The sequence below is a fragment of the Lissotriton helveticus genome, chromosome 5_1, assembly GCF_964261635.1.
Source record: "Lissotriton helveticus chromosome 5_1, aLisHel1.1, whole genome shotgun sequence".
Taxonomy (NCBI): Eukaryota; Metazoa; Chordata; class Amphibia; order Caudata; family Salamandridae; genus Lissotriton; species Lissotriton helveticus.
In genome coordinates, this window is record NC_136065.1 from 394,126,386 (window position 1) to 394,151,938 (window position 25,553).

The 25,553-nt window shown below is 45.4% G+C and overlaps 1 protein-coding gene across 2 annotated transcripts in view; it reads left to right on the forward strand.

Annotated features, from left to right (window-relative positions):
- The window catches only part of HSPG2 (heparan sulfate proteoglycan 2), a 948,088-nt gene that overhangs the window by 841,673 nt on the left and 80,862 nt on the right, over window positions 1–25,553 (forward strand). For both annotated transcript variants that reach the window (XM_078642606.1, XM_078642605.1), the window contains 3 exons: window positions 17,748–18,014; window positions 19,251–19,363; window positions 24,064–24,211. In XM_078642606.1, coding sequence (XP_078498732.1) covers window positions 17,748–18,014; window positions 19,251–19,363; window positions 24,064–24,211 — 528 coding nt within the window. The remainder of the gene's footprint in view (window positions 1–17,747; window positions 18,015–19,250; window positions 19,364–24,063; window positions 24,212–25,553) is intronic.

Sequence of the window (25,553 nt, forward strand, 5' to 3'; positions counted from 1 at the left end):
TCTCCAGTTTGCCCTTTCTCTGGCTCAGCAGGGTCTTGCTGTTGCCACGGGGAAAGGTTATCTTTCTGCGCTGTCAGCTTTTCTCTGTTTGCCTGACCAGCCTTCTCTTTTTAAGTCACCTGTGGTTTTAAGGTTTTTAAAGGGACTTATGAATATGTTTCCTCCTGTCCCTTTTATTGTGCCTCAGTGGGACTTGAATCTGGTCTTGACTTTTTTGATGGGTGCTCCTTTCGAGCCTCTCCACAAATGTCCCTTGAGGCTTCTTACCCTTAAAACAGTCTTCCTCGTTGCAATAACCTCGGCAAGGAGGGTAAGTGAGCTTCAAGCTCTTTGTCACAAGCCCCCTTTCTTGTCCATACATGCTGATCGAATGGTTCTCAGGACCAGGGCTGCTTTTCTGCCTAAGGTGGTAACTCCCTTCCACCTAGGGCAGTCCATTACTTTATCTTCCTTCTATCCTCCCCCTCACCCTTCTAAGGAGGAAGAGAGACTGCACCGTCTGGACCCTAAGAGGGCGGTGTCCTTTTACTTGGACAGATCCAAGGACTTTCGTTTGGAAGACCAGCTCTTCGTTGGATTTGCTGGCTGCAAGAAAGGAAGAGGTCCATAAGAGAACTTTGTCGAGATGGATCGTCCTCTGCATAAAGATCTGCTACTCTTTGGCCGGTAAGGAACCACCAGAGGGTATAAGGGCTCATTCTACTAGAGCTAAGTCTTCTACCTCAGCATTGGCCAGAGGTGTGCCTGTAGAAGATATTTGTAGAGCGGCGACTTGGTCTTCCCTCCACACTTTCGCGAAGCATTACTGCTTGGACTCCGAAGTGAGGAGGGAGGGTCACTTTGCGCACTCTGTCCTTCAGGATTTCCTGGTCTAGAAGAGTGGACACCCTCCTCCGGGAGTGGGGACTGCTGTGGGACTCTATTCACAAGGTGAGGAATCCACACGGCAGATGTATCTATCAGAAGAACAAGTTACTTACCTTCGGTAACGCTTTTTCTGGTAGATACTATATCTGCCTGTGGATTCCTCACTGACCCACCCGCCTCCCCGTTGTCCACTCTTCTATGCCGGAGTTACTGTAATGTAATGTATATATATTTTGTTGTCAAGGAAATGTTCCAATTGCTTTCCTGCTTTTGCTTAACACTGTGTGTTTTGCCTTGATTATTGTGTACTATGTATACTTGTATATTTCTACTGTCATTGGTCCGTCCGTGTGCCTCGATGGCACGGAAAAAAGGGCGGAACTGATGTCATCACGCCGGCGTGGGCCTATTGTAGGCGTCGGTGACGTCAGCGGAGTCGCGAGCGAGGTCGTGTCTCTATGACGTCAGGAGTCCACGTCGGCGCGAGGCTACGAAAAAAAGAATTTCCGAATGTTGCTGACGCAAGGGGTATTCACAAGGTGAGGAATCCACAGGCAGATATAGTATCTACCAGAAAAAGCGTTACCGAAGGTAAGTAACTTGTTTGTCTCACCATAAGAGTAAATATTAGCTGTGTTTAGGTACTAAGTTTGTGCAGGCCCAACGGCCTGGAACAATCTTATCTGACCCAATGGCAGCCGGTAGTCCTTTGAGAACCAGGGCTGTCCTTTGCAATCTCTGGTCTCTTGATACTGAGGGCCCGTGACTTCTCAAGGTCTTACCCCAATGATGTGTCGGGCTCCTCAGTCTTTGGACAGCCCGCATGTGTGGTGTGGGCATTCTTGTCCGGCTCCTGCGGCAATCAGTACGTTTCTCCTGGCTTTCTCAGCACGACAAATCAGGACAGCTGGTCTGATTCATGGTTCGCCCCCCCTTATTGTTCACATGGGGTTTGATGACTTTGAAGCCTACGTGGTTGACTGCCTGCACTTCAAGATGGCCCCCTTCGTGGATGCTTTGGGGTTACCAACTTTGGTGCTTCCACGGGGTCTTTGACTACAGCAAACCTGAGTGAGCAGCCCACATTCCTGCAACTGTCCCAACTAGACCAGGCATCTCACATCACTCCCTAGCACTGGAACACGCTCCCCCTCACAATCAGATCAGAGCCCAAATTGCTGACATTCCGGAAGCTCCTAAAAACCTGACTTTTTAATAAACCGGTATAAACTCCAGCAGCTCTGCCTTGGCCCAAACCTCCGCAGCGCTTGGACGCCTTAGGGTAGCCATCGCGCTTTATAAATTATCTTTTCATTTCATTTCATCCACTCGCCAGGGACTCGCTCCTCTCAGGTGCTCTCCTCCTACTCCAAAGGTCCACTGGTCTTGGTAGATGGAAGGCCTGCGATCTAGGCTCAGGACAAGCCATCTTGGCTTCCTGGGTGATGGCCCTTCGCCAAACAAGGAGCCCTGTTACAACAGCTTGGCAATATTCTTTCTCCTAATGAAGAGTGCTGTTGAACAACTTGTGGGCCCCTGCTCCGTCCTTTATAGTCCAACTCCTGACACAAATTGTATTGAATGTTGATCCTTTGGAATTCAGGTTGTGGATGTCCGCTCCTTTGAAGTGCTCTCTCCCATCACGCAGATAGCACTTGTTGCACCCCTTCCCAGTCCATCATGTCCACCTCAACATGGCAGGTCATGGCACACGCATGATTTGTGTCCGCCCATGGCCAAAAATCATTACCAGGATCCAGATATCCATGTATCTGGGTCATTCAGGCCAGAGGTGTATGTCAGTCACTGTGCACTGGACTTTTCCATCCCAGCACATTCTCTTGAAGAAAGAGGCTTGCCATCAAGGAGTCAAACTACAAGGAACTTGAGGGATATGCCATACCCAAGAAGCCCAAACAACCAGGGCTTAGTCCACTGTCTCCCCCGCCACAGCCTCCACCACCACTCCCAGCCCGAGGCCACCCCAGTGAAATCACCATGTGGATCGCGGTCACAAAGGGGTTGCCCCTCACATTTTCCGGCTCCAGTCTTTGACCTTGGAATAGATACCCAAGAAATACCTCCTCTGAAGTGGGTCTGCTAAATTGTTCCACAATATAAAGTCCTGCAGCAACAAACAAGCAAAGTGCCCGTTTCGATGGACCTGACTGTCCAGACAGTAATGCTTTGTGAAAGTGTGTGAAGAAGCAGTGGCGACGACTCCACTAAGGGTGAGGAGCGTCACCCCACTGCTATTCAGCAGCGTAAGAAAAAATATTATGATAACAACTCAATGTTATTATCGTTTTATTTTTTCTTGTTGCGGGTGCAGCAGCTTTGGGAAACAGGCGTGGGTGCTCTCCTGAAGGAGCAGGGGAGGAGTGGTTTTCTCTCACTACCTGTGCATGAATGTATGGCCGGCCATCTTGCAGCGGTGTGATTGGCTATGGGGAGCCTGGGCGTTTCCTGTGTCCTCCTGTTTCGGCCAGAGGAAGGAGTGGAGAGCAGCGACGCAGACAGGAGGTACGTTTTACCTTTTTAATTCCCCCCCCCCCCAACCCCCCCAGGTTGGTATGCCAGATGTCCAGGAGCGGAACTCCGCATGTTAATTCAGTGGTGTCAACCTTAGCGCTGGTGGAATGAGCACAGGAGCCCTGAGGGTTGCGGCTTGGCCAGAACATAGCAGATTTTAATTCAGAGCACGGTCCTTTGGGAGATGGTTTAATTCTGCACAGCCTTCCCCTTGTTTGTCCTGATATACCCCACGAAGGTTGGTTGTCCACCCTTAACTCTTCTGTGTGGTAAAGGTAGAATGACAATGCTATTTTTGAGTTGCTTCTCTTCCTCAGATGGATGTGGCGGAGTGTAATAGTTAGGCAGGGTGATGGGCTGGCCTACATGAAAGGGAGTAACAACTTTTGACAGAAAGGAAGCTTTAATGTGAAGAGCCAGTTATTCTGGGTAGATGCACTGAGGCCTGCCGGATCTCCCGGAGCTCCAGATGGTTGATGTGGAGTCCGGATTCTGCCAGAGACCTGATCCCCTCCTCTCTTAGATGGCCGCCCCATCCCCGGTGACGCATCTGTCACTATTTTCAGATCTGATTGGGGAAGGGAGAGGGTTCTGCCGCTGACCCAGTGATAGGCCTTTAACCACTACTGCAGACCTTTTGTAGTTCCTTCTGGGATCTGGACCATCTGGCCCTCATGCTGCACCCACTGGAGATGCAGAAGTCCATGAGTCCCAGCAGCCCCTGACTCCGTCTCACCAAAACCTAGGACAGAAGCTCAAACATCCGTATCATAGCCTGAATATTCTGGACTCTGCGTTCAGGAGCATAAGCTGGAAACTGCAGTGTCCACAACAGCTCCGATGAAAGGGAGCGTCCGGGAAGGAGTCAGGTGTCACTTCGGCATATTCAAGTTCAAAAGACCTTTATTCGAATTTCTTAAAATTCATAAAAGTACCGATTACAGCAATAATTCATTTAAATATAAAACAAATAGAGAGAATGTTATACAGAAAAACATATCATAATAACATTAAATTCCATACTATAACTGTACAATGGATTTCATTTCATTATATTATTTTCTTTAATAAAAATCATTGTGACTAGTTTCTACATTCAGTTTCTATGTTCAGGGATTTTCCATCGTCTTGCGCGCTCGTATGGCCGATCTTAAAAAAGTGCTGGTGCGAAAAGTCAATTCATCAGTGTCCAAAGTAATCAACATTATATAAGATTCTTTAAGTGTGAGAGGTCTGTATTTTTTAAAGTAAGGAGTTAAAAACCATTTAATAAATCTCAGATAAAATTTACAGAAAAATAAAAAGTGCAGGTCATCCTGTGTGCTCACACCATCACAAGGGCATGGAGTGAAATCAGCACTATGTCGATACCCCATAGGAAAGGACAGCAAAAATTTTACGGTACCTGCCCTTAAACGAAACAACAATGATCGCTCCCAACTGGACATAGGGAGAGAAAGATAGGGCGGCAAGATTTGTTTACACAGTCCATTTCCTATATATTTCATAACACTTGATTTCTGGGATTCTCTTCCTATACGACCATTTTTGTAAAGTGCATTTTGAACCTCAACTTTATCCTTTAATTCAATTGTCGTAGGATCAGTGAACAAAGTACCTCTATCAACTTTGTTAAGTGATTTAAAAACTTCTGTGAACCAAGGAATCTTCATTCCTTGTTCACAGTTTAAGTAGTCCTTAATAATATTTTGTGTAAGGACAGCAGCATCATTCATCCAGATTCTAATCCAGAAGAGAACTGGTCTTACTCTGATAAAATCACTTATATAAGGAAGATTTAGTTCACTATGGCAAATAAAATCAGATGAGGAAATCGGTGTGCCCCAACACTTTCCTACAAAAGCGGTTTTCCTCCCTTTGTATACAAAGACTACTTCCCGACCCCCATACCTCTGCTCCATACGTGGCAACAGGTGAGCACTGCAATTTAAAAATCTTTAAAATAGCCTTAGTGGCACCAATTTTCTTCGGGCGAGGGAGGCTCAGAACAGAGTTGTTGGCTTTCGAGAACTTGCTCGTGGCGTGGGCCAGATGCCCACTCCACGAACCGTTCGCAGCAAAAACCAACCCTAAATACGGGAATTTAGGAACAGATTCTAGTTTATCTGTACCTATCTGGATAGTATTGAGTTTCCTTTTGCCTGGGCCACAGGACATAATAAAAGATTTTTTAAAATTTACCCTCAAGTCCAGACCCCCCATAAAATTAACAAAACTATGTGTAAGCAGACGAAGAGCATTAGGAGTGCGGGCCATAAGCACCGCATCGTCTGCGTATAAAAGCACAGGTAAAGGTTTACCTAAAATCATTGGGACATCAGAGGTGACTTTTTTCAAACAGTTGGATAAACCATTGATATAAATGATGAACAACAGGGGTGCTAAAACGCACCCCTGTCTCACCCCTCTCCCTATTTCAATGGCTCCTGAGACCTCTCCACCCATCCCAATACGTACCCGTGCTTTCAGGTCAGTATGGAGATAGGCTAAGAATCTTACGAGAGTATCATCAAGACCGTTGGATGAGAGAATTGACCAGAGTTTGGATCTATTCACGAGGTCAAAAGCGGATGAAAGATCCATAAAAGCAAGGTAGGTAGGAGATAATCGGGCAACACTATATTTATCAATTATTAATCTCAGATTTAAACATTGCTCCACTGTTCCTACCCCACTCCGAAACCCCATCTGACAGGGATCTAAAAAGTAAGTGTCAACCGCCCATTCCAATACTCTATTGTAAATTATGCGGGCCAGAACTTTAAGAGTGTTATCCAAAAGGGAGATAGGTCGGATCCTGCGAATTATCGCCCTAATACTGGTAGCCCAGGTAGCCGGCATGGCCACTTTTGGGAGACTATTAAAAATATTAAGAAGTATTGGTGTCCACAAATCGACATTATATTTAATAATATCAATAGGGAGGCCATCGGGTCCGGGCGCCTTATTTCCTGAACTTTCATTTATGGCTATTTTAACTTCATGGTCCAAAATCTTTAGGCTACTTAATTGACCTAGATTAGAGAGAAATTGCTCGTCAGAAGGTGCTGCATAAATTCTAGAAAAGTGAGTCTCCCATGCTGCGCTTGTTATGTTACAACTAATTTGGGTGAGCTCCTTTCCCATTTCCCTCGTTTTCCTTACAGCGGACCAAAATGGGCCACTGCCACCCAGATTTGCACTAATAACCAAAGAGTCCCACTGTTCAGAGAGTAGGTTAGCCTTCCTTTCCAATATTTTTACTTTATAATTTTTCCTGGCAGCTTGAACAATAACTTTGCACCTAGGTTTGGCAGAAAGTGCCTTTCTTAACTCTCTGTTTGCCAAGGAGCAAGATGAATCAAACCACCTTGGCTCTTTGCATTCCTTGGGTAGTGGAACTGACAAGAGGGTTTTAATATTTGAGCACAATGCTTCAAAATCAGCAATTAATTTGTTGTGGTTACTACTGGGGAACAAACAAGATTGAATCAGATGTGAGTGTGACATTTGTACACTGTCTAAAATGGCCCCACAGTCAATTCCCCTTAATTTTAATCGAAGGCCATCAATTGACGGTGTAATATCCCTTGCACCATTTAAATTCATAAAGATCTGACTAGGTGCAAAATTTAGAATTACCATCAATGGATTATGATCACTAAAAGATGTTTGTACCACAGAAGTTTTTACTATGCGATCTATTAACAGTGCTGACATAAATACATAATCAATAATAGAACTGCTGTCCCTGCTGATAAACGTAGGGGCATAAGGGGAGTTAATATTATGCCCTACTCTCATTGCGTCAGCAAGATCAAATTCGGTTAATATTTTAGATAGTTCCGAACCCCTACGATCAACTAAATCAAGGTAGGTCTGATCTTCAGACCCATAATTCTCTATTAGTTTCACGTTAAAGTCACCCCCTATTAGAATACCAGTCTCAGTATCTACTGATAAAGAACATTCAAATTTACTTAAAACCTTAGATAATGCCAAAAAATTCTTATTCGGTACACAATAAAAATCATTGTTATAAAAATTAATTAAATAAATCGTGGTCTTTGACTTTGACTTATATTCAAGAATTTGAATATTGGGGTTGTCAAGGTTATCAATCTGCAAGTCTCTAATTGTACCACCTGCCAGGATCCTAATCCCAATGAATAAGCCACCCACTGCTCGGCCGAAATTGGGTTTAGGTGATGTTAGGCTGAAACAGTGATAGCCCTCTATGTATAAATTCCATACAGCCCATGTTTCTTGAAACATGAGAATATCTACATTATTAATTATCTCAATCCATGCAGGGTCCGACAGTTTAGATTCCAGTCCTGCAACATTCCAGCTTAAAATTGATAAACCATAAGTAGTACAATGTTTGCCAGGTCTACTCCCAATATTCCCTATTTTGTCATTGATTGTATTGGCAAAAATGGGCAAAATGCTATTAGAAAACATGATTTCATTTGGGCCATTTATATCCTGACAAACTACAACTGGTGCTGGTTGTCCCTCTGATTTGCTGACTGTTACTTGGCTATGCATATCATTATTAGCCAATGTAACCAGTCAGTCCTGTTCGTCTAAGTTGGAAAAGTATTCAAACCGATTGTAAGTAGGGATGTGGAATGTTTGCCTAGCCTCAGTTATCGGTGTAAACTGATAGGGGTCGGGGACTGGATAAGACCTATCTCTATAATTATATTGGTGCATGGTTGAGAATTGTGGGTTGTCCAGGGGATGGGAGATGGGAACTGACATTGGGGCCTGATTCCGCCAATTGCGGCTATTCATGTGATTAAAATTGGACTCCTGGTTCTGAATAAAAAGCGGTGATTTGATCCTTGCTCCGAAATTCAAGTCTTGATATGGAATTATAGGGTAATTCACCGTAGCTTGTTTGGGGGGTATCAAATGTCTATAAAAATAGCCTAGTGGAAGGAGTGTAGTGTTGAATTCCCATGGTGAGGGTGATGGGGCGCTAGCTAGTGTTTTCTCTGCCCATTGTGGGGTTTTAAAATTTATTGTAACACAATCACCCTCAAACTTTTTCCTGAGTGGGCCAATCCAGCCCACTCTCTGGGTGTTAATAATCTCCCTTGCGCCATCCATAGGAAAGTTGCAATTTGCAATTAACCAATGTAGGGTTTTGTTTTTGAGAGATGTGGGAGTTTCGTCCTGATCCTTCCTTAATTTAGAGACATTTACTAGGACCAGTACATACGCCCTGCATTCCGGTGGAAGATTAATGCGAGAAGGGACTTGCCTAGTTGTTTTTTGTTATTTACAACAAGGGGTCCCTTGCTCATTGCACCATCAGGATTCAAGCAAGCCGGGCCGAAGACGGCTGTAATGCCAGAAACCGGTCCCCGGAAGCTTGTTTCCTTCCCAGTGTAAGAATTGGCTTTTGTAGTTTGGTTTGCCCTGTTCCCATCATGCACTGGGACAGGAACAGACTAATTTGCATACAGCCAGGTTCTGAAACTGGGATGGTGCAATGAGCTAAAAACGGTGTTGGATCTAGCCCTGATCTTTTGACTGGGTGAGAGTATTCTGCTTAATTCAGAGACTCTGTCCCTCACTACCCCTTGTTGTAAATATAGTTGTTTTTTGTGGCAGTTGAACCGTGGAGGAACTGCTTGCGGGGTTCAAGGGTTGTCCCACGGTAGTCCCATTTAATTGTTTAGTGTTCTGGTCATTCCTTTTGTCTAAGGCTACATTATTAGTACTAGGTTTAGCTATTGGCTGGGTAATAATTGGGCCTTTTAGTGTGACAGATGGGGCTTTATGTAGACTATTTGTATTTGCAATTAATACTTGAGAAATGTTAGAATTAGTGCATACTGGTTTTGTAGAACTCGGTTTTGTTGCACCATTTACAGCACCTTCTTTATATAACTTCTTAATGGGGATGCTCAATTCGGCTATTTGCTTTTCTATCCGAGTAAGCCTGCTTTCAATGGGAGACAAATAAATACTTAATAATTCACCCAACCTTTCCAGCATGCGATCATTTGCATTCTCAGTGTTATCATTGATTATATCATCCTTGTCTAATATCCCACCCTGCTGCTCCTCCTGAATTGACTCCGTAGCCCTGCTTATATTTTGATTTGAATTAGAATTTGTACCTTTCCCAGTTTTCCTTTTTGTCGAACCATGTTTTCTGACCTTTGTAAACCGGGACTTCGATACATTTTGTTTTTGAATAGCACCCTCACGTCTGGCTCTTAATTGCCTTGTGTTATCAACTGATAAGACTTTAGGAGTGGGATTAATATGCAGGTCTGGGGTCTTCTCCAAATCCATGCTAATATCTGTCTCCGAATCTATCAAAGGAATTGAGGCAGATAAATTTACCTCACTTGGAATTGTGTGAATGTCAGCGCATACATTTACTAAAGGTCTAATAATATTGTTGGGCATTGTCTGGGTAGGTGTGGTAGCTAAAGCAATAAGACCAAGGGATGAACGTTTAGCATGGGCCAGATCTTGTGAGACCCTGCGTTCTAAAAGAGAAATACCCTGGTTGATAGCATCATTGGCCTTAGTTATAAAGTTATCGATAGGGCCAGTTACTGGACCACCCCCCACAGCAGCTGTTTTACTGCGGCTGCCCCTTGGAGACATAGCATATACTGAACAAATTACAATGTAAGCTGGAGACTGTAGGACAAAGCAATAAGCAAAGCAAATGCGGAGAACAAATGGCTGGAAAATGGAATGGTTTACCACACAAAACACAAAACAAGATGACTACATATCAGCATGTTGGTGCTCCCAGCAGTGATATAAGCAATATTGTCAATATTCCTCAATAATCCTCAGGATAACTATCCGGGCATATGTGTTAGTGGCAATAAAGTACCTTAAGGAGAAAATGTTAAGGGATTGGCCCCGTCCCGTCCTCCTCGTGCCTCTGAGGGCCACAGAGGGCCCGCCCTTTGCCCGGGCTTAGCCCGGTACAGCCCGGCGCAGCCCCGCACGCTCCCGCGACGCGGGAGGTGCAGCTGGGATTTAAGCGCCTCCGGGCGCGGAAGTCCGGGGAAGAAAGAAGGCGGCGTCCCAGAGGATTCTGGGTAGTGTAGTTCCCACTCGGCGGCCGCGTTGAGCTGCGGCGGCGGGGAACCACACAGGCTGGCAGCCGGTAGGTCTGGCGTCAAAGTTCCCAAAAGTTACAGGTAAGCATATTGATAGTGAACCCCAGCGATTGCAGAAGGTCCGCCATAGTCGGCAGGTGGAAGATGACTGCCTGTGCTGAACACACCTTCAACAGCCAGTCCTCGAGATAGGGAAAGACTGGTTCCCTTAATCTATGCAGATAAGCTGCAACCACGCCATCACCTTGATGAACACCCAAGGGGCTCTAGTAAAGCTACACGGGAGCACTGCAAAATTAAAGTGCTTGTAGCCCACTGTGAACAGCAGGTAACATCTGTGGGCAGGCAGAACTGGAATGTGGAAATATGCGTTCTGCAAATCCAATGCTACCATCCAGTATTCCCAGTCCAGGGCTGACCGAACTTGAACGTGCATGAGCATTTTGAATTTCTTCTTGTATAAGAAATTGAGAGGGCACAGGTCTAGGATAGGACACAGCTTCCATCTTTCTTAGATGCCAGAAAATAGCGGAAATAGCAACCACAACCTACTTCTGGCGTTGGCACCCTCTCTATGGCTCCCTTGGCCTAGAAAGTCAGCACTTCCTCGCGGAGAAAGTAGATATGGTCATCTGTCAGCCATTCACAAATGAGGGGCATGAGTGGGGGGGTAGTCACATAGGGGAGGGATTAGCCTTTCATACAATCGGGAGAACACAGCGATCTGTTGTTATCGACCTCCAGTGATGCAGGTGATGGCGTATCCTGCCTCTCACTGGTTGCCCATGATGGCTGGAGGGCTAACTAAATAGGTTTGGAGTCTGCTGCTGTCAGGTGGGGGGTGGGATGATGGGGGGGGAAACTGGTCAGACCTCTTGCTGCTCAACCCATGGGGCCTGGGGTGTCAGGGGGTATAGTGTCCTTGGCTGCGCTGAGGCCGAGGAGCTTGTGTGCTGTGGTGACTGGACGGGTAAGGACGCCACTAGAATCCCCTTCTATGGGCCTGAGAGGATCGAAAGGCAGACCGGGGTTGGCAGGGGGCCTTGGAAAGGTCCAAGGACCTGGCCGTCTCTCCGCTATCCTTGAAGCGCTCCAGCTCTGAGTCTGCCTTGTCTCCGAAGAGATAGGCACCATCAAAGGGCATGTCCATAAGAGAGGCTTGGACATCCCCTGAAAAACCAGTCGTTTCTCAGTCAGGCGTGATGCCGTAAGGCCACTGACGAAGAAACCACTCTACCTAGCTAGTCGGTCGTGTTCAGCCTACATCTGATTTTTAACTTGACTGCACCTCTCCAGAGGTGCAGTCAAGAGCTTGACTGGGCTTGGGCGAGTATGGCCTGAGCCTCTTTCAGGACCATGGGCAGCACGTGTGCAACCAAATCCCATAGTGAATGGGAGTAACAGCCCAAAAGGCAGCTGTGTTCACAGATCGCAGTACCAGGCTAGTGGAAGAAAACATTTTCTTGCCTAAGGTGTCCAGCCTCTTGGATTGGTGCTGGTTACCAGTTAGACCAATCCTGTCAGGAAAGTTAGGGCCAAATGATCTTTCAAAGGGTAGGATGATTAGAAATGGCTGAGGCAACTGCAGATGCAGTTCCAGTAGGGACACCACCAAGTAATGATGTACCTAATATTTCCACATCTCATACACCACCGTTAAAGGGAATGAACTGGGCTATTTCTTCCTCAATGGGCGAAAATAACCCTAGACAAGTAGGGCGGATCTGTGGTGCAGCAGGATACAGTTTGAACTTCCACACTACCAAACATACCACCATGACCGCATGCAGTCAGCTTAGAGCATGAGCAGCTGCTCATGGCGGAGGTCCAAGCTCTCCTGAGCAAGAAAGCCATTGTACCTGTAGCCCTACACCAGAGGGACTTGTAGTGTATGTCTTGACGTCACAGTATTTGCTGCTGTATGATTTCTCAACATTGATGTACTCTCAATGTCAACAGTGTTCGATTCCTGGACATCAAACCGGCTCCTGACGTCGAGCAAGTAGGTGTTGTACCTCTTCTCAGCATCAAGAGTGAGCTTAGTGTTTTTGCCATATCTTCTCCTTTTGGATCTTCATCTGTGGGAGTCCTCAGAGCATGTCATAGGGACACTAGTAGAGGGTAGTGAGGACAGTCTCTCCTCTCCTTCAGAACTCTCGCCAGCCAGGGCATTTTTCCTTCTGCTGTGCTTTACTTGGCCATGGAGGTCAATCCTCCCTCTCTCTCGCTCTCCCCCTCAACGTGTGCCTGTAGAGGGTTGTGCAGTGACAACTTGTCTTGGGGTCATGAGAGTCTGGCAAACAGAGGCTATGGATCCTGTACGGGTCTTTTTTGACATTTTTTTGCCATAATGTGGGCAGGTCACAAAAATTTCATTTTGCGAAAAAGCTGATACATTTCTTGTCAGACAAGTATCTAAAAAAAAAGAAGTTGAGTGAATCACTTTTTAAAGCAACATATGAAACCTTATTAGAGTAAAAAAAAACTTTAAAAAGACAGAGCTCTGCTCCAGGATCCTGTCAGTAGGACCCGGAAAAAAGGACTGAGTAGACCGTCACCTGCAGGGAATGATGGGGCATTGGAGTGCAAGGTGCTGTGTTCTATTTTGTTTTCAATGCTGCAACCTGTACAGCTACATTTCCATATATTTCCCCTTTTTTTACTTTAAAGAGAAGTAAAAAGAGTTTGTGAAGGATTTTTTTTAAAAGGTCACTTTTTAATCTTCCAGTGACTTTTAAAAGGTTTAAGCCTTTTTTCTTCCAAGTTTTAAACTTATTCAATATAATTGGCAGTATAGCCGGTTTTAACATGGAAAGTTTAACATTTGTGTTGCACGTGCTTCCTGGCTTTCCCAAAGTAAGCTGAGGTAAATGGGTCCCTTCACATGGGCGGGATAATTCATGCTTCTGATTGCAATGGAGGTACCCCTGCGAGAGAACTAGGATTGCAAGAAACCATTCCTTTCTCATTCCAAAAAAGGAAGGTACCCTTTGGCCTGTCCTTGATCTCAAGCCTCTTGACCTCTACTTCCTTTTGTAACACTTTCAAATGACAACTCTGCAGGATGTCATTCCTTTGCTCACTGGAGGAGACCAAATGGCGATCCTTGACTGTTTTGACATCCCCATTCATCTGTTGCATCACAACTAGCCAAGATTTGTGGTAAGTATAATGTGCTGGTTTTCATGGCTACAACAGCATCAGAAAATATTCACTGTCTAGAAGTGGTTGCAGTGCCTGTAAGAAGCTGGGTTTCTGTTGCTGCAACTACCCCACTTTTTGCCAGATTACTGATGCACTTTGACTTGATGTGCCCTGGGTTCCTGCTAATCAGGTTCCCATTGCCTGTGTTCTTTCCCAAAACGGTACCTGTGTACCTCCAATTGGCACCCCTCTGGCCACATAAAAGTCCCTTGGAAAAGGTACCAAGGGTACCAAGGGCACTGTGACCAGGGAAGGCCTCAAAGCGCTGCAGCATATATTGTGCCAGCCTTAGAGGCCCTGTACCTTTACACACACCACACACACACACACACACACACACACACACACACACACACACACACACACACACACACATAAACTGCCATTGCAGGCTGCGAGTTTTGGTGCTGGGAAAAGTGAAGAGTCGACATGGCACACATTCCTGAGTGCTATGCCTGCAACCAACTGCCTATGGTATAGATAAGACACCCCTCTAGCTAGGTGCACTATAACACTGGTGAGGGTACAGTTGCAGGAGCCCTGTACCCCTACAGTGTCTTAAGTCCATTCTTAGACATTGTACGTGCTGTAAAGCCATAAAGAGTATATGGTCTGGGAGTTTGCTATTACGAACTCCACAGCACCATAATGGCTTTAATGAATTCTGGGACGTTTGGTAGCAAACGTCTCGGCATAATAAACCCACACTGTGAAATTTATTATACCATGCACTCAGAGGAAATCTTGGAGATGTCCCCTGAAAAACGACCAGCCTCTGGTGGGTTCCTTGACCGGTAAGCACCAGCCTGCCACTACGAGACATGTTGCTGGACCTCTGGGATGGAAGCTGTCGCTCCCTGAGCCCAGAAACCAAGCCTTTTCTGGGCGGAGGTGTTCACACCTCCCCCAGGTTAGGAAGAGCCATCTGTGGCAAGAGAGCTTGAAGTCCAGGAGCTTTGCTCCCACACTCTTGTGGCCTGCTCGTGAGCACTCTCAAAGCACTCTCAGCCACACTAGGGTCGCCGGGTGCAGAGTGTGGAGGCCCAATGTTATCCAATGGGGGATAGAGGGCCTCCGGTTGGTGGCTGCTGACGAGCAAGCCGCAAGGTTGTGGGACCAACGCTCCTGGTGTTAGGCTCAGGGTAAAGCGGGATCCGAGCTAGCACCCAAAGTACACCCGCAGCGGCACAAGGGGGGCTGGGTGCAGGGTGCTGTTTTGGCATTGGGTGCCCTGTTGATTTCCATGAAAATTCTCTGGTTACAACAAAGACTGCAGGCTCGGGGTCGAAGACCTTCTGAAGGTGACCACCGGTTGGAGAGGTAAGTTGGGATGCCTGGGGAAGCTGAGATACCATTGGTTGGGCCACCCAAGGGCGTGGGACGTCGGGTGCAGGTTGTCTTTAGGTGTCGGGTTTTCTTACCAGCTCCAGTTGCGGTCGGCGGGGGGGGGTCCTCCCGAAAGAGACTACAGGCATCATTTGAAGACCCGAGGCAGGTCAGAGATCACCAGATCTCAGGCTCGGGTCCGGCTCGCCAGAGAGACCTCCTCGTGGTGTTGGGTCACTCGAACTCTGGCCATGGGTGTCTGCTTTTGGCCAGAGCCAGAGTCTGTGGGTGAGCAAATCCAGTCCTCAAGGGAGACAGTCTTTGAATTGGAAGGCAGGGCAGGTCCTCCAGGTTCTTGAGGGCTGCTGGACACACCACGATTTTGTTGGAGCAGGTTTGAGGTGGGGATAAGCTGGTAGGGCTGGAGCCAAATCAGTGGGCGCACTTTTCTTCTTAGTTCAGCACAGCTTCTTCGGTCTTTCTTCTCTTCTTCTTGTCGATTCTTGTCTGAGGAGGCAAAGTTCAGGGTGCTCCTAAATACCAGATTAAGGGGCTTTACAGGTTAGTAAAAGTTGGGACCAATGGGTCCCTTCATAGGGGTGGGTATGCCCCCTCTTATGCCACCCTCCAGTGGGCAGGGGACATATGCCTCACTCTGGTTGCTGGGTCCCCCCATCTGCAACATGGCGGGGACTGAGAGTTGTGCTTCACCTCGCCTCCCCCACCTGAGGGGTGGGGTTGGCAAAGGTGGGCACACCCCCCTTCCTCACTTGGTTTTTCCGCCGATTCTCTCACCCAAAGTGGGGGTCAGAACCAGTGGGAGCCAGTTGCTGGAAGCAGTAAAGGGCTGTGGTAGCTCACAAAGGCTGCAAGACTTTGAAGCTTTCCCTTCGTGGAGGCTGCCCATCCTGGGGGAGGAGGCTTTGCACCTCTTCCTAGAATGTGCATTGTTTCAGACCCCCTAGAGCAGCAGGCTCTCGCCCCAGGGGTTCAGAAACATGTCTCGTGGTGGCAGCTGGCGAGCAGCCACTCAGCCTGGACACTAGTGTTAGGTTGTTTTTCAGATGCCCTCTGAGTGCATTTTTCATTAAATACCACAGTGGCATCAGTGTGGGTTTAATGTGCTGAGAAGTTTGATACCAAGCTTCCCAGTTTTCAGTAAAGCCATTATGAGGCTGTGTTCGCAATGACAAACTCCTCGCACCATATACTCTTAATGGCGTTGCTGCACTTAAGAATTGGCTTAGATACTGTAGGGGTACAGGGCTCATGCACACTGTTATAGTGCACCCAGCTAGAGGGGTGGCTGACTTATGCCAGGGCAGTGGGTCGTAGGCATGGCACACAGGGATATGAGCCATGCCGACTCTTCACTTTGTTCTGCACCAAAACGTGTGTGTGTGTGTGTGTCCGTCCGTCCGTGTGTGTGTGTGTGTCCGTCCGTGTGTGGGTGCCCGTCCGTGTGTGTGTGTGTGTGTCCGTCCGTGTGTGTCCGTCCGTCCGTCCGTTAAGGGTGCCACAATAAGTGCTGCAGCCCTTTAGATGCCTTCCCTGGCCACAGTACCTGTGGTACCATTTTCAGGGGACTGACCTATGGCTAAAGAGTGCCAATTGGGTTTGTCTCAATGCAGTGTTAGGGAAAGAACATAGGCCCTAGGTACCAGTTTGGCAACAAGTGGGGGCAGCCATGCAAATGAGGGCACTTTCATACACATATGCTTCCTCCGAGCCACTGTTCCAGTTAGGTTTTTCTCAGTTTCATCATGCACTAGCACCCCATAACTTTCAGCTACACCTACTACCCTTACCCGTTGGGGGTGTGTGTATGTGTGGTGTTAACACAATCTAAGGTGGAGCCTTTGCCATGGTACATTGTGGACTAAGAGACAAGGGGGAAAGGGGGTCACAAAATATTGGGGACCCAACACTTCTTCGAACATAAACAAATTGCAACACCCAGACCCAGCAATGGTGTCGAAGTTCATGCTTAAATTACAAACTCTGGTTTGAAGATTGAAAGTAGTCTTGGGTTATAGTGGAATGTTGATTTTGCACTGATGTTTAGTTCCCATTAAGTCTCTTCAGGAGTGCATTTCTTGTGGCCCTGTTTAGTTGTCATGGGTAATGCAGTTAATGGTCCTTGCTGTCTACTTCCAGGAGTTTTTTTTTTTTTTAAAGGAATGCGTGATTCTTGGTTTAGTCCAATTGGGACCTCTCTCTTGTTTAGTTAGGAATTAACTACATTATTGACAGATGTTGCAGTGTTAAAATGTTTCACATCACTAAATGGATATTTCCCACCAATTCATATTGTGTGATAGACACTTAACACAGCGATGTAACAACTTTCTTGAAACAAGATGTACACTTTCTCTCAATGCAACCAGGGAACGTGTTCGTCTGACTTTCTATGTTGTGTATAAACTAAAGGTTCTGAACCAGATGAATAACGTATTGTGACGGTCTTTCACTGCAGCCACTTCCTAATTTGTAATACAGATAAAAGCTGGTAGTCTTTAAATTTTGTTCTAAGGCTCTTCTAGAAACTCAAAATAACCTGCTAGATAAACAATAGGGGAAGGTTCCTCTTTTGGGGTTAAAGTAAGGTTAAAACCTTGGTCTTGGAATAATGTCTTTGAGTGCTGATCTCTGCTGATACACAGTAAGAAATCTGGTCTAAGCTGCAATCCTGCTTTCTTCTCTCTGCTACAGCACTCCCCAAGGTGATGATAAATGTTAGGACTTCGGTGCAGACCGTGCTCGCAGGCAATGCAGTGGAATTTGAATGCTTGGCCATTGGGGACCCTCAGCCCAGTGTCACTTGGAGCAAGGTGGGAACCCGGTTGCCCTCTGATGTGGTCATACAGGGAGGAATGCTGAAGATTGAGCAGGTGAAGCAGTCAGATGCCGGACAGTACCGCTGCACTGCCACCAACGACGTGGGCACGGTGCATTCGCAGGTCATCCTTCATGTGCAGTGTGAGTTTCTCAAGTGTATGCGTCAACTTTGATTTATAGTTGAGTTGGTATTCTGTGGCATGATCTCTTAGCCTTTTATGTATGAAAAGAATCCCCACTGTCAATAGCATTGTTCTAACTTACAATATCTGATTCAAGGTGAGGGGCTTATTCATGTATGGTCTCTATTTATCACTTCTGATTTTGAATCAGTTAAATGGTGTCACTAAGCGGAGTACTGGATTAAACCCAAACGACAGTCCTAATTAAGCGTTAATTTCAATTACTTTTTTGAGTATCTTCAAATCTGGTAAGTTCTCTGTAGATGCTGTAGTAACCTCCTGAAGAGCAGAATTAGTGTTGCTAAAAAAAGAAACAACGAACCCAGAGTCCAACACAGTTGCTATTAGGAACACTGTGAGGACGTGGGCAATGCAGTTACCGGAATGATAGTTACATCAAGGTAAATACTCTGTCCAGTCCCCTGACCTGGTTCTTGAAAGCAATTTCTGGCAATTACTGCTGGGATGGTATGGCGCCGGCCTGCAGGCTACTCTTGGCTGTCTAGCAGAGAAGCAGCATGCACCCGTTTCTCTGATCAGGGACTTGCTTTCGTGCACTTTGAATGAGTGGACAGTGTAATGAACTTAATTTAATTCCCATTCAGGTCATTACATTATTCAATCCCTGACAGTGCTGGACACTGCACAAGTATTCCTCATTCCTTGCATTTCTCATTGTGCAGAATGAGAAATACTTATGCTGCAGGCAGTGTGCTTGTGTTCCGCCTTCTTTTTTCATTTGGGGAAGGTATATGCGAAATCAGTGGAAATGGGCGTAGTTGCCCAATGATTTCCATCTGCATACTGTAGCTTAAAGAAAAACCAATTTGTCCAGTCCTTGTGAAAACCTCTAAGAAGTGTGCTGCCTTTCTTGGCTTCCTAATTCTTGTCCCTGTCCACGGCTGCCATTTGAATTGTTACTTGTTTCCATAATAAATATTTTGCCCAGCCCCGTGGTCCTTGTTGATTTACAAAACAATACATTATAGAGGACCATACAGAATAAGGCAGTGTTGGCTGTTTCCCACCTATTGTATCTAATCTGTAATTCTTTGAATCTACCATGCTTTCCAATAGGCTGTGCTGAAGAGAAGGTATGTTCTGTATTCTTTAGTACAATCTTAATGGCATGTTAGAAACTCCTTTTTTTTATTTTCCCCTGAATGATTGTTCTGTTTGCATTACTCTTGTGCAGCTGTGCCCCAGATTGCTGCCCATCCGGAAGTCAAGGAGATCACGACTGGATCGACTGCTGTGTTCCCCTGCATGGCCTCTGGCTTTCCTGTCCCAAATATCACATGGACCAAGGTAAATCTACTTGAACAGCATTTGATTGCCTTAAGTGACTTTGCTTAAACGCAGAAGGCCATCTGAGCTTCAGAAGTCAATCTCTCATTGGAGTGATTTCATAAAAAGCACACAAAAACTTTATTTTGTTATTTCTTTTTTGTTATATATTTGCCTTACCCCCTGAGTGCTATGTGACTCTAGTCCTATTGCTCCTGTCACTCCGCTTTGCATATTGGGTTTACTTGATTCTTTCCATGTTGCAATATGTCTTAGATTGTTGATATTACTTATATAAAGACTTCAATACAAATTTGAATCTGCTAGGAAACCTCAGGTGCAGCAGTCTGTTATTTGTTTATATTGCTCATACCTGATCTTCAGTCCTTATAACCCTAGTTTTGTTATGTAAGGCCAGCATTCATCTTGTCATTTCCTCATGCCAGTGCTCTAACATGTAACACTTAAAGTCTGTTTTGAAATATTTCCTGGCTTCTAATGGTGCTACCCCTATGAGAAAGGCTTTATTTCTGATTTCACTGAGTGGAAGGGATCAGGCAGGTTTCTTCTAGGAAGTTTCCTATTGAGTCTTTAAATAAGCAAATTTGTTATTCAGAGGAAAACATTCAAGACATCAGCCTTTTCTAAATTGAGGCTATCCTCGTTGTATATATGTCTTCCATGCAAACACATTCTATGCTTCACCAAAATACCTGTTAGATTGTGGCAACTATGTGCTTTCCACTCGCACAACTACGAAGTAAGGGAATTGTTCCACATCCATATTGTAGCAGCCCATATATTGGCTGTGGAGAAGGTTTAGACTGAGCTGATTCCATGATAAGTTCATGAGCTTGTTACGGTCATTGAATTTTCGGACCACCACCACCACCACCACCTGAAGGACTTTTACAGATTTCGTTTTTGTGCCACTTGAAGCAGCTCAGCAGTGAACTTTCTGGACTTGTAGTGACTAAGTTGGGGGGCAGTGAATTGCTGATCAGTCCAGCAGGGAAACTCCTGTGTACCTTTTCGTGTGCCGCATTAATAGTCCTTAAAGTGATCCAATATTTACTCCTCCTCAAACCCTCAGCTTACCCAATATTTTTGTACTTTGATCCCCTATTAAAGGTCATTGCTAGGACCCTAATCTCCTGCCCCTGTGACAAGGTAGACACTCCACATCGCCGTTCCATTGATAACCTGAACCTTCCACATCTCCATTCCGTTCAGAACCTTAATCTTGCGCTCCTGTTTGGACTTTGGTATTTAGAATCTTTCAGGGTCCTATCCGGCTCTTCAGTAGATGCCAAATGAGAACTGCGCCGTATTTATGAATCTTCGCAAACAGCACAAGTTAGTTCTTAGTGTAAAAAAAAAAAAACACTGATTGAGTACCTGTTGCAGTTATAGCATTTTTAAATAATTTGTCTTTATCTGTAGTAAAATATGGTGCCTGTAAAAATTGTTTGCCGCCTGCAAACTGATCCCAGAAGAGTTATTTTCACTATTCTATTACCCGTGCCCTTCTTATGAAGATACAGACCTGAAGAAGTGTTTTTACCATCTTGTCCCCTTAACAAGCAGGGTTTAGACAGAAAACTAGCACTATCGACCAGGTCTTCCGCTTCCTTATATTAGCTTAGAAGACGGTGGTCATCAGACAGGGAAGGCTATATGTGGCTTTTATTGATTTAAGGTCTGCCTTTGACCTTATCCCTAGACACAAGCTTTAGTGCGTTTTAAAGGAGATGGGCCTACCCCTTGTGGTCCTAACATTAATTATTCGCCTTCATGAGGCCAATTACGCAAGGATTAGCTGGGGCAGCCAAGGCCAATTGACAGGCCCAATGAAAGTCAGCAAGGGGGTCCGACAAGGCTGTGTATTCGCTCCCACTCTTTTTTCACTCTTCATAAATGGAGTTGTCTAGTATCTCACTGATATTCCCGCTGGTGCCCCAACCCTGGGGGGGAGCCAAGGTGACAACGTTGTTGTTTGCTGATGACACATAGTCTCTAAAAAACCCCAGAGGACTGCAGCTGCTCTTAGAACGCTTTGAGGCTTTCTGTGCAATGAGAGGCCAAGAGGTTAATACCCCGAAGACCAAACTCCTAATATTGAACCCCCACAAATCATTCAAAGGCAAGTTAACATTGGGTGGAATTTCCTTGGAAAGAGTGAGTACCTTCGATTATCTGAGTATCACTCTCTCCGAAGACTTATCCTGGAATCCCCATGTATGGAAGCGGACTCTCCAGCACAGACAGATTATGGGGGTTCTGATTAAAGAGCATAGGACCGCGCAGAGCAGAGCCAGTAGCAGCCCCACTTCACATATATGAGCATAGGCAGCGGGTTCAGCATTGTATGTTGCGGAACCCTGGGGTTTTGAAAAACTGGATTGCCTTCTTACCACAGAGAACACATTTTTGAGAGCCTTATGCTCACTTCCTCAAAGTACCTCTCTCCACCCATTAAGGCTGGACATGGGTAGAGCCTCTATCGTTGAGAACGGCAGGTTACGCCCCCTATTTTGGTTGCGTTTAAAAACATTCTCAGAGCTGCTCCCATACACTGCTGCCCTTGTAGAAGTAAGTGCTCTTGATTGCTTTAGGGAAATCGGTTTAGTTCTCCAAAGTGAAGTCCCTGCTCACTACAATGGGGCTGGAGGGATCGTGGAACACAAAGGACCCAACATTAATGCCTAGGCCTAGCAAAAACCTGGTCAAGAAGCAATATTAGAATTGGGTGGCCTAGTCTTCTATTTCCCATTTGTCAAGGGGCACCTCCGAATGGATTTTATGGAATTTAAACTGTCAGGTGTTTACGAACAATAGTTGGAGGCTGTTATAATCCCGCAAGATAGGAAGCTCTATGTGCAATTCATATTTAGCTCCTTCCCGCTGAACACTCTTATAGCCTCCTGGCAATAGTCTTCCACTACATTGCATTCTTGCCCAGGCTGCCCCTTTGTTGCTGAGTCAAATGGTCACATTTTCTTTGGTTGTCACATGTACCATTTCCCGAGAGCCAAATGGCTTACTCCTGTCTTTAGGCGGCTTGGTACCCATTGTCATTGCGAAGCGCTGCACATTTTAAAATCGGACTCTAGCCTCCTAGGTGCCTGCGCAGTTGACAAGTTCCTCGGCAGAATGTGGGCTATCCGAAGGTCTGTGATGAAAATGTAAATGCTTGTACTTCTTATTGAAGAATTACATTTATTGATTTTCAGTTTTTCTTTAAATTGTTAATATGTATTTTAGCCCTGGTTATAGCGCCTTTTTTAGTATATTGACAGCATGGCCGTCCATGCTGCCCATTCCCATTCCGTCTAAGGATCTTGTTGACTCAGTTTTAGGTGCCTCATAAGTTAATTTAATCTTTTTATAACAGTTTTTAGACTAATCAATTAAGCTGAAACATTTTTAAATTGTTGTTAAAAAAGTTTGGTTTGCATTTGTATTTTTCTGTTCACTATGCTTGCACTTTTATGGTCATAATGACCGAAATAAAATTTATGACTGACTGACCTATTACACATTTGAAGAAGGATAATATGGTCAGGGTTCTCAGGCACTGTAAGGCTCTAGTTCTTATTATAATTTTGTCTGTGAGCAGAAGATGCTGAGCATAACTTTAATAATGCTCCCACTGTATACAATAAATGAGAAATAGTGTTACTTCCTTAAAATGGAGGGACTGGAACCTAACATGAAGCTAGTACATTAAATTGTACATGTCCTTTCTTTCTAGGATCTGCTCTGTAGGCACTAATACAACCCTTTTAATCTTAACTTCATTTTACTTTAATTGTTCGGTGAATTTCCTTGGCTTTCATATATGTATTGCTCTTAGAATGTTTTGCGACAAACTTTTAAAATAAGCCCTGCTTGCTATTGTGAACTGGGTGTTGCGAGACCTCTGCCAGCTAAGCTAGTGCCCTATTCACGATTGAATGCATGGCAAAGGAGGGATATGGGCGGGATCATTTGCCACATGTAACCCCCGCATTAACCAAGAGTAGAGTTGTATTATTTGAACACTCAACTCATACAGGGATTGGGAGGGGGGAGTTGTCTCCTCCAAAAGCCTTTGCTAAAGATGAAGGGCTCTTATATTGATTCTTCCCACTTTGCAGAAGGTATTGGGAGGGGGGTATTAAGCTACCTCTTTCTACCTTGCCTTTGGGGAGGGTTCTTTATTTTAATAGCCCCCTACAGCCAAGTATGAGGTGGGAAGCTCTAACATATGTAAATGTACAGGAATTTATATAGCGCAAATCACCGAGCGGTTTCTAATCGCTTGCTTAGGGAACCCGTCCTGGTATTCCCCTGTGAGATAACCCCGGCAGGGTATCCGCAAGGTGAAAGCCAGGCATCCCGCCGCGAGGGGTCGTTGTGGAGATTAAGCAAGCTATTGCCCAGAGTCGCAGAGTGTGAACCCGTGAATCAAGTAGGCACCGGAGCGAGAATTGTCGAGTCCATGGACATTTTAGGACTCAAGACCCCGCCGAGCCGGGAATTGAACCCTGGTCCCGGGCTGACCTCTGCTTCCAGGTCTGCCTCCTCTAACCAGTGAGCCACACTTCTCCCCAGTGAGCCACACTTCTCCAAGAGAAAAAAAAATGAGTTTTTGACCTGAGCAATAAACGTGCCATTTTTGTTTGGTTTTGTCTCACTACATAAATGATTGACTTACTGTATGCACATTATTATTTCAGCTGGAAGGCGATCTCCCAAAAGAAGCCGCCATAGATGACAATGTGCTGACCATTCCATCAGTCAAACTTGAGGATGCAGGCACTTACGTTTGCACGGCATCCAATCGTCAAGGACGGGTGACTGCCTTCTCCATGCTAAAAGTTAGAGGTGAGTGAACTTTGGTGTTACTTGAAATCTTCCTGAAGAAGTTGACAAATGCATGAAGTGTGCAGACTGCTCTGCATTCTACGACAATCCTCATCAGTAGAGAGCAACAATTAGTTTTGGGGTGCTGGAAAGGCTGCCCAAAGTCTTTTCAGATCTCTGTACCAGTCACTGGGTGTAGGTGCATCAACACAAGCTCGTCCGCTCAATAGCGCCTTTTCAAACAGGAGAGTGGGAGCACACTGCCTCACATCTCAGCACTCAATTTGCCCCAATGCAACATAGCAAATGCAGTGCATGATAACATTTACTTCAGTAGTAGTCTTTAATTTCTCACCCTTGTTGGTGCAGCCTGCATGTCATTTCTTGAGCGGAATGGCATCTGTGCGAATCTGCTCGTGCCACCTTGCAGCATTCCAAAAGCCTGCTGAAAAGCTTTAGGATCTAGTCTGATGCCTGGGGAATATTCAAAATGTGAGTAATCTGCAATTAGATAATCTCTCCCAGAAAAAACGTTACTGAAGGTAAGTCACTAGTTATTCTCTGCCTGCGCAGCCCTCAACAATTTGGTTTCTGTGTGTGTGTGTATTACAGGAAGTTGCAATTCTGTCTGCCCTGGTGATTTATTTTAATCTCTATTAATAGGCATGCTTGTGTAGTTGAGTGGTTGTTTAGCTCACGATGAGGGTATATCACTCCCTCAGTCTGGTTAGGGCAATAGCGCACTGTGTTTTTGCAGGGTACAAACGGATGGGTTCTTAATTATTATCTAGATTTATTTGAGCAGTGAATCTCTTGGTGTTTGTTCTTCCATAGTTTCATGTGTTCCCCAACATGTTGGTAAATACTAATTGAGGTGTTAGATATAGCGCAAACCTAACTCCCAGCAGCCACAATGCACCTAATGAACACCATTTTTATTGTAGTTTGAACATCCTTAAAAGGTTTGTGCTGTCCATCGAACAGAGCTGTGAATGTCCAATATAGACTTGATGACAAAAAACGGGATGAGGAATGGGGGGTGTGATTCAAGCAGAAATAGGAAGCACACTGTGCCGATGTAAATAGCATATTTACTGTGCACAAAAGTAGTTTGAGACACAGCGAGATAAAGTGACATGCCCAGAATTCCTTTAAGTTTATTATGTTCTGGTGACAGGGAATTAAAACCCAGGTATCTGGGTAATCAGCATAGCAACTGGACAACATCTGTTCGTTAGGAGCTCCCTATATTGATTTATGTCTTACTGGCCCTGCTCCCTATATTGATCTGTCTTTCTGGCCCTGCATGCCCTGTGCCCAGACCCTTATCTTGAAAGCGTGTATTTTCTCAGAAATCCCAAGT